The sequence below is a fragment of the Hevea brasiliensis genome, chromosome 12, assembly GCF_030052815.1.
Source record: "Hevea brasiliensis isolate MT/VB/25A 57/8 chromosome 12, ASM3005281v1, whole genome shotgun sequence".
Taxonomy (NCBI): domain Eukaryota; kingdom Viridiplantae; phylum Streptophyta; class Magnoliopsida; order Malpighiales; family Euphorbiaceae; genus Hevea; species Hevea brasiliensis.
The window spans coordinates 25,055,667-25,064,456 of NC_079504.1; the positions used below are offsets into that span (position 1 = coordinate 25,055,667).

Sequence of the window (8,790 nt, forward strand, 5' to 3'; positions counted from 1 at the left end):
AACCCATTAAGATAGCATTAACAATTAAAACTAATGCCGAACTGACTTGGTCAAATCAACCTTCTAGAAACCATTAGGCTGGTGTTGCAAGCTTTAACATTGCCATGCTCCATCAATCAATTGAGGGAATTGAGGGATTTAAGATGCAGTGGATGTAAGGGTTTGGTATTGCCTCCATTAACAGGTCTTTCGAGTCTAGAGCAGATTTCTCTAGAGGGATGTGGTATATTAGAAATTCCTGACAGTCTCGGCTCTTTATCAACACTGCACCGATTATTTTTAGGAGGAAACAATTTCAAGAGTATACCTGAAAGCATCAAACACCTTTCTGAGCTACACGAGCTTGATTTAAGAGACAGCAAGAGACTTCAATGTTTACCAGAGCTTCCATCAGCTGTGAGATATTTTTAGTGGCGAGCAATTGCACATCTATGAAATCAGTATCAACTTCGCTGGTAGAAGGTTGTACGGATACGTCTTTGTGGCTGGATCTTGGTGATTGCATCAATTTGGATTCAAATGCACGTAGCAAATTAATGGATTCTGCACTGCTGAGATTCCAAAGCATTGAACGGCCATGGAAAGCCAGCGTAACTGCCCAGGTCTCTTTCTTTCTCTCTTTGTGTGCATGTGTTATTACAAAAAGAAATTTCCTGGTAAATGTATAAAACACTGTGATTTTCAATGCACAGAGCGAAGGGGCAATGATTCGATGGATGGATAAGGCATCTATCCCGAGAAGCCAAGTTCCTCCAATGATGTGGTACAAAAATAATAATGGATCTTCTCTGATTTTTTCGTTGAGAGCCGAGCCGCATTGTTACACTAGTGACTGCATTCATATCGCTTTTTGTGCTGTTGTTGCAACCCATGTTTATAGTTCTCGTGATTTCATTGATATTGGAAGTGAATGCTGCTTCACAACCGACTCAGGCCAAACCCTAAATTTGGAAACCTCTTGGTATGACAACAGCTTTGGTATTCGGCATATGATTTCGACTCGAAATGCCGTATCAGTGAGGCCTCATTTCAATTCCATGCTAAAGAAGTAGGAAATATCCGCAATAGCAAGGCAATAGTCAAGTGTGGAGTCCATATATTGTTTGACGATGATATTGATAACTTCCACTCACCTTCCAAATTGGATAAGATCCAACCGATGAATTGGCTTTTCAAAATGACATATAAGCAGCGATTTTATTCTGAATCGAGGTTGTATGTTCCTCATTTCCCAGACGATGACGAGTGTGAGAAGGATGAGCTACTCCTTCAAAAGTTGGAAGAGATTGATCAGAAGTTACAATGCCTGGATTTAAATCTCTGTTTCTCGGTTTTGTTCGCCTCAATGATCTGCCTAGCTACGTCAAGCCACAGGGAAGCGAAAGCCCACCTCAGGACCCATGTTGTCTTTACTCTGATGCTCCGCTCTGTCTGTTTGAAACTAATTTCCTTCAACTCTTCTCTGTGTCTTCATGGAATGCACGCAACTAATCTAAATATTAGTTGCTGATATATGTTTTCTCCCATTTAATAATTTATATACTCTCTAATACTGTTTTGCCCTAAATTTGCAAATTTTACTATAACAAAATTCTATTTAATTTGAGCTTTATTATAACACAATTTGATGTTAATTTGTCATCACAATTCATAACCTAATTTATTATCAGAATTCAAGAGTTTAACGTTCAATTGTTTATTTTAAAAGATAACAAGTACATGTATAACATGATCGTGTGATTAAATTAATTTTAAAAATAAGTGAAAATAATGGTTAACATAAGTGATCGATCGGTGCAAACAAAAAATTAGATTTTTTTTTTTTATGGTGACATACTGAAAATAATTAATTTATTTATTTTATTATGGAATACTCTTTAATAAAGTCTATTTATTTCAATATGAGTCAATTTACTTATACTTTTAATAAAACTACAGAAGATATGCATTTTATTATATATAATTTTTAGATAATTACTTAAATTTAATTTTATATGTTAATATTTTATAATATGAAAATATATCAATTTTTTAATTTTATTATGCTATTAAATTATTTTAAAATAAATTAGATTTATTTTAACAATTTACATAAAAATGTATCCAAATATTTTTTTTTTTTATTTCACAGCCCAATTTGAAAATCTTATTGCAGACAAGAATGACGCCACGTCATCATTATCCACAAGTTATCGAAAATTCAATCCGTGGATGAGGTGTCACAATGTCCAATCCCATAGCGGATCACCAATCAAAATTGTAAATTTTTTTTTGCCCTTTTTCATTCAATTCAGCAAATGAAAAAATTGGCAGCATATTATGTGGACCGAATGGCTTGACAAAGATTTTTGGAGTTGTGGGGTACATTCCATGCGTGAATCCAAGTCCACATGACCAGAGCTATGAGCCTCAATTCTCCACATCCATCACGATCTTTCAAGCTTGGAGAGAGACAATGGTTGGGAAGTGAAACATGAAGGAATGCAAGAACTTGATGTTCCATGGCCTGTCATTGTGCTTACCATGCTTTTTCACCTTCACTATACTGGGATTTCCCCATCACCAACACCACCATGGCCAAGCTTTCCACAAGATCCAAACCTTTTCTACTTTCCTCCATTGCCAACACTACTAGAGCTTCCTTCAACACCCTCGTTTCTCAGGTATCCTTTTCTTTCTACTGGTAGTTATATATGTTATCAATGTAGTGCATTGTCTTTTGTTTTGATTAGCAGACAGATTAGGGGGTTGTGGATTCTGGGAACTGCCGGTCGTGTTGATTTCTGGTTTTCTTTTAGATTCTACCTGTTGGGTTTTAGGCTTTCTGGTAAATTATTGGATAATTTCTTGCGAATTCGATTGTTGCTGCAACATATGAGGGACGTTTATGTGAAATTTCCATATTGCATATTGTTCATCAATTTTATTTTTTAGATAGAGATAGGAAAGCAGGTTTCTGGATATTGAATTCATATATGCATGGATTGGAGAAAACAATGTGATTTTTTTTAAATGCAAAAAAGGCCCAGGGGAAAAAACTATTGCCTCTATTAATAATGAAGAAAAACATTTAAATTGAACTGCATAATTTATTTTTAATTTATTATTATATCTTAAATTAGAGTTTAAAACAGTAAATATAACTGAAATTGAGTCTGAAATAAATCTGAAAAACCAAGTCCATTATGAAGTTCAAACCAAACTTAAATGAATAATTTTGATTTGATTTGATTTGATTTTGTCTGTTATAAATTTCGTTTTCATTTATTCGAGTTGGCTTTTATCCCTAACTTGATCTGGTGATTTCAATCTGCTGAAAATTTCAGTTTATTCAATTTTTTCTTTTAATTTTTCAAATTGAATCAAATCCACCAATTCTCTAAGGAACCAAATTTCGCTATTCTATTCCTTTATTGTTCTTTGTAATTTAAAATTTTGTCTGACCCAACTTGGACCTAGTGAAGCCCAGCTTGAGCCTAAAAATAGGGCAGCCCATTAAAGCTTCAAGTTTATAGTTGAAATGGAAATTCCGGCCTCTTCAGTCTGCATAAATGATTGAATCACCAACAAATGCACAATCCTCATCTGAATGAACATCCAATCCAAGATTATTCTTTAGAACAAGTATGGTACAGTTTCAGTGGTTATTATCATTGGTTTCCACTAATACTATTTGGGTGTCACTAGGCAGTTAGGCATTTGGTTCCTCCAGCAAGATTTGAGGCTTCAAAGCTAAAAGTTGTTTTAATGGGAGAAGAGATGAATGAATACTCTGGAGTTATCCCAAGAACTTACATCCTATCTCACTGTGACTTCACAGCAAACCTAACCTTGACCATCTCCAATGTAATCAACCTTGATCAGGTATTTGCTTTTTGGCTTGCAGAATGTGAATTTAAGACAAATTTGCATACCTGATGATGATTGTGGTGCTCTGCCTTTGCATGTCCAAAATTTATGTTGGATGATGGAATTGTTGTGAACCTGGCAGTTGAGAGGGTGGTATAGCAAAGATGATGTGGTTGCTGAGTGGAAGAAAATAGAGGGGCAACTGGGACTGCATATCCATTGCTACGTGAGTGGTCCCAATCTAATGCTAGACCTTGCTGCTGAGTTAAGATATCATATATTCTCCAAGGAAATGGCTTTGGTAAGTGTTTTCCTTGACAATGTACATTCGGTGCTGTACGTCCTTGCTATCAGTTCTCCAGAGGGATTTCATGACTATTTTTCTTCATTGTTTTCCATGCTTATATATACCATTAATTTCTAGTAAATCTAGAGATAATTGTCATGGCTGGATTAATAATCTTGGCTAGAACCTTTGATTTGGCGTAAGCCAGGTACTTGAAGCCATGTTACATGGAGATTCAGTACTACTCAGAGAGCATCCTGAGCTAATGGAAGCATTGGTTTGGGTATATTTCCATTCTAGCTCACCAAAGTACAATCGCCTGGAGTGTTGGGGGCCACTCAAGGATGCTGCTAAGGTAAAATCCTTCCCATGAAGCCACAAGAACCTTCCTTTTTCACATAATACATAACTGTTTTTGTATCAATAATCAATTATTACCTTTTGCTGTTGAATTTATAATCTATATTTGAATTGCCTGTGATATAAGTAAAAGATGATCCATCCATTGATTTACCAGGGAAGACAGGGAGATCATTTTCAAGCCTTTTTAACTGAAAGCAAGGATGGTTCATCTCCTGCCAAAAAATGGCGAGGACCAAAATCCATTTTCCAAGCTATTTTTGCCTTTCTTCTTTGAAGTGGTTTGCATAGAATTTATAACCTTAATGGCTGATTTTCATGGCCAAAGAGAAAGGAAGGCTGGGCGTACATAACAGAACCACTTAAAAACCTTAATGGTGAGACACGGAAGTCATAAGTTAAAGTTGCATCAAAACAATGATTGTTGGGGGCTTAGTTGATTCTTTTGCAAATAACACATTTGTTTCGATTTGAAATATTATTCACAATTCTTGTACAACTGAACATTTGATCATTTTGTTCATTTGTTTATCAATGGCTGTTGTGTTTATTTTTATGTATATCGTTATGATCATTTATGTTTTTGAACAACAATCAAAAGATTTGCATTTCATCACCCAAAATGGCAAATTATGGATACAAGAGATCCAAAGGTATAAAATTTTATCCATATGCCCCTGGCCCTATATTGAAGAGTTTCCTCCCCTCAGCCTAAACTTTTATTCACAGAAAGAAAAGTAATTAACGCACAACATAACAACCTCTGCAAGAGGAAGAGGATGAGCTTCATATTCCCGTGCTACTAGGTAATACAGATCATGTTGCAAGTAAGGGCACAAACATCAAACTCAAACCTAGCAAAGTGAATCATGGTTGTCTCATCAACCTAGCTAGGGAGGAGGTGAAAACTTTTGTTATAAGCTTCCATTTTTCCATTGAGCCAAAGCACTCGCTAAAACCACAGGATCTGAGATCTAGCGGCCGAACAGAGATAGATAAAGTGAAAGCACTACCTTTAGACATTAACTTGGTAAATCTCTTATAAGTACTGCCACCAAATTTCTTAACTAGAAATTTCCAGGTAACAGCCATAGCCCCAACTTCAAAGATAAGTCTTATTGGCTATAGGGGAAGGGAGATCAAGGTAAATTTAGATGAAAAAGGGACAGAAACCTAGATTAAAGTCTCCGACAGTCTACATGAAGCTAGATGAGAGACTTTTCTTTCAGAGAAAGAGAAAAGAACGTTAACTAATGGATTTTAACTCAATGATATTGAAGTTATCTACATAATTAACTGTGAGGTCTTAAATTCGAGTCTAAAATGAATTATATATCATTTTGATTATGAAACATGCTTGGCTACAAAAGTACATATATAACTCTGATGTACATATATATAACTACGTACAGTCCTGCTGTTAGACCATTATTAAGATGGAAAAATACAAGCTTGGAAACAAATGAATTGGCAGCTACTGCTACTGCTACACCATTTTTATGCCGTACATATATTGCAAGTTTGCAACCGATGTAGTGGTCCTTGCTAGCACAGTACTTAGTACTGGTCACTCACTACCATAAATGAAATTTCATGTACAGTGGAGATCTTGCCATCTTTCAGGCCTCCAGCCATAGCGTGGCACACAAGTTTGATTGCTGCCTTGAGCTAACATAGAAAAGGTAGGGTTAATTATCGTAGGAGTGTGCCGTGAGAACGAAAGTACGGAAAAAGGGTTGATAATCCAAATATTACCGAAACGGGGTGAGGAAAAAATAGAGACGCTAGTCAAGATAGCGTTTAGGACTGGGACGCTATCAACGATAGCGTGCAGAGTGCCACGAAGCCCGGACGCCAGTCAGAGAAGCGTGCAGCAGAGCGGGACGCCAGTGAGAGAAGCGTCCAAGTGCGGGACGCTATCAATGACAGCGTGCAGAAACTCTTTGTAGAGAATCTCTGCAGCAGCCTGGTCATGCAACCCCGTCGCGTGCCCGTCGCGTCCCATCAAGCCAGAATGAACGGAGGACGCTTCTCTAACTAGCGTCCCAAGCTCCCACTCAACCCCGATTTAAACACCACCAACGGCACTTTCTCGTCTCTCTCATTCGTCCCTCTCTTTTACTCCCTTTCTTCTCCCATATCCAAGCTGCTTCTCCCTTCTCGTGGAACTGCTTGTTGAAGCAGGTGGTGGAGGTGTTCGGTGGACCAAGAAGCTTGTTGTGCTTGTTGTGCTGGTACGTATTTTAGTTTTTTAAGGAAATAAATATATATTATATTTAAATATTTGAGTGTTTCATATATTTATATTTGTAGAAAATTGATGAAATATTTGTTTAAATATACATGCATGTATACGTAGTTGTTGAGTAATATTTTACAAATGTTAGGTGATATTGTCTTATATTAGAAGAAAAATGAGTGATTTATTATTAATATTTTCAAATGAATTTTTTTGAATAATATATATTTAATTTTTATAATTTTTAACTAGTTTATAGATAATGTTAAAAATTAAAGGAAATATTTTTAACTATATATATATATATATATATATATATATATATATATATATATATATATATATATATATATATATATCAATAATAGTATAATATTTTGATAAATGATGAAATTTATTAAAAATATAAAATTTTATATAAAAGAATAAATGAATAGGAAAATTCTTTTATAATATATTATATAAAAGAATGAAATGAAATAGATAAGATAATAGTATATTCTTAATAAAAAGTTTAATTATGGAAGAAAATAAATTTAATGTAAATTAGAAATTTAAGGATAATAGGAAAAGTTAATTTAATCTAAATAGTGGTTTAATTGAAAAAAAATTTAGTACTAGGTTAAGATTCGAAAGGAATATATATATATATATATATATATATATACTTTGAAAAATTGTAAAAGTTAGTGAAAAAAGAGAAAAATAATAGGAAATTTAGTTTATAATATATTATATTAAAGAATAAAATAAAAGAGATAATATAATATTATATTCTTAATATAATTAAAAAACAAAAAAATTAATAAATACCATAAATAGTCGAAATAAAGTTTATATTAGTTAAAACGTAAAATATATATATATATTTTTAAAATATAGTAGTTGAATATGTAGATTAGAAATATTTAATGTAAAAACTATAGAAAGAAGAAAAAATTTCAGGCAAAATAGTGTTTATAATATTTTATAATAAAGAATGTAGAGAATATATATAATATAAATGAATATTATTAAGTTGATAGTTCAAACAAAAATAAAAAAATAAAAGAAATTAAAATAATTGAATATTTGTGGTTAACCTAATCGATTATGAGATTTCAGAAAATCAAAAAATAATTAAATAAATCGAACCAGAAAACCAAATTAGTTTGATTCATTTTATTATTTTTTTTCAACACATATAGTTGAATTTATGAGGTGAACAGGACTGTTTTTCCGAGTACTTATAGAATTTCTTAGGTGAATCAAATCAAACCGCAGCAGCATTAGGTTTGATTTTTTAAAAAAAATTTAGATTTGAATTAAAAATTTAATAGGTTTGGCCGAAATAAAGAACCAAACTGCATATTTATTTGAATTCCTTTTTTTTTTTACAAAGTTAGGCATTACTATTAATTATACTTTTTCTTATGTGTCATTCAAATAACTAGGATTCTTATTTAATCAGAAAAATGTCAAATCCATCGTTTGCTACCTTATATTGGGATGGAGAAATTATTATTGATGGTGAAGGCTGCGACTATTATGGGGGTTCATCAACAGTCATTACCATTGGTAGACACATGGATTTTGGTACTTTAGGTATGAAAATAATACGTGCAATTGATCTTGAAGCTGGGTGTGAATTTATATCGAATATCTTTTTCAGACAACCCATTGAAGGAGATGGTTCAGTAAAATGGGACTGTATGGGTTTGACTAATGATGATGATGTAAATATTATGTTTAATTTTATTGATGAAATTGGAGGTATGTCATCGATAGAATTATATATTGATATTTTTCAACCGGATGCATCTAGAAATGTTGTTAATGAAGCGGGACCATCAAATGTTGGTACTACTGATGAGGTAGTTGTACGCTATCAATCATCTGAACTTGATAGTAATACGTTTGAGGATAAAGTTTTGGGGGTTATCAATGAATCTGAAGATATTTGTGAACGTCGATGGGTGTACGATTCAAACGAATCATACTTTTCTGATAGTCATTATTGCCCCAATAATGGTGTCGATGAAGAGGATTCTGATGAACAATGGATTGATAATGATGA

General features: G+C 33.5%; 2 protein-coding genes across 2 annotated transcripts in view; one reads left to right on the plus strand and one right to left on the minus strand.

Annotated features, from left to right (window-relative positions):
• Window positions 1-391, minus strand: part of LOC131171149 (BTB/POZ domain-containing protein At1g21780-like) — a 2,382-nt gene extending 1,991 nt beyond the window's left edge. Inside the window, exon 1 of the mRNA XM_058130612.1 lies at window positions 325-391. Within this exon, the coding sequence (XP_057986595.1) occupies window positions 325-391 (67 nt within the window). The remainder of the gene's footprint in view (window positions 1-324) is intronic.
• Window positions 392-2,367: 1,976 nt separating this feature from the next.
• Window positions 2,368-5,051, plus strand: LOC110646425 (magnesium dechelatase SGRL, chloroplastic). Its single transcript, XM_021799855.2, has 5 exons — window positions 2,368-2,663; window positions 3,688-3,864; window positions 3,992-4,150; window positions 4,344-4,490; window positions 4,653-5,051. Exons 1-5 carry the CDS (start codon window positions 2,502-2,504, stop codon window positions 4,770-4,772), a joined length of 765 nt encoding a protein of 254 aa, XP_021655547.2. The 5' UTR covers window positions 2,368-2,501; the 3' UTR covers window positions 4,773-5,051.
• Window positions 5,052-8,790: the final 3,739 nt, after the last annotated feature.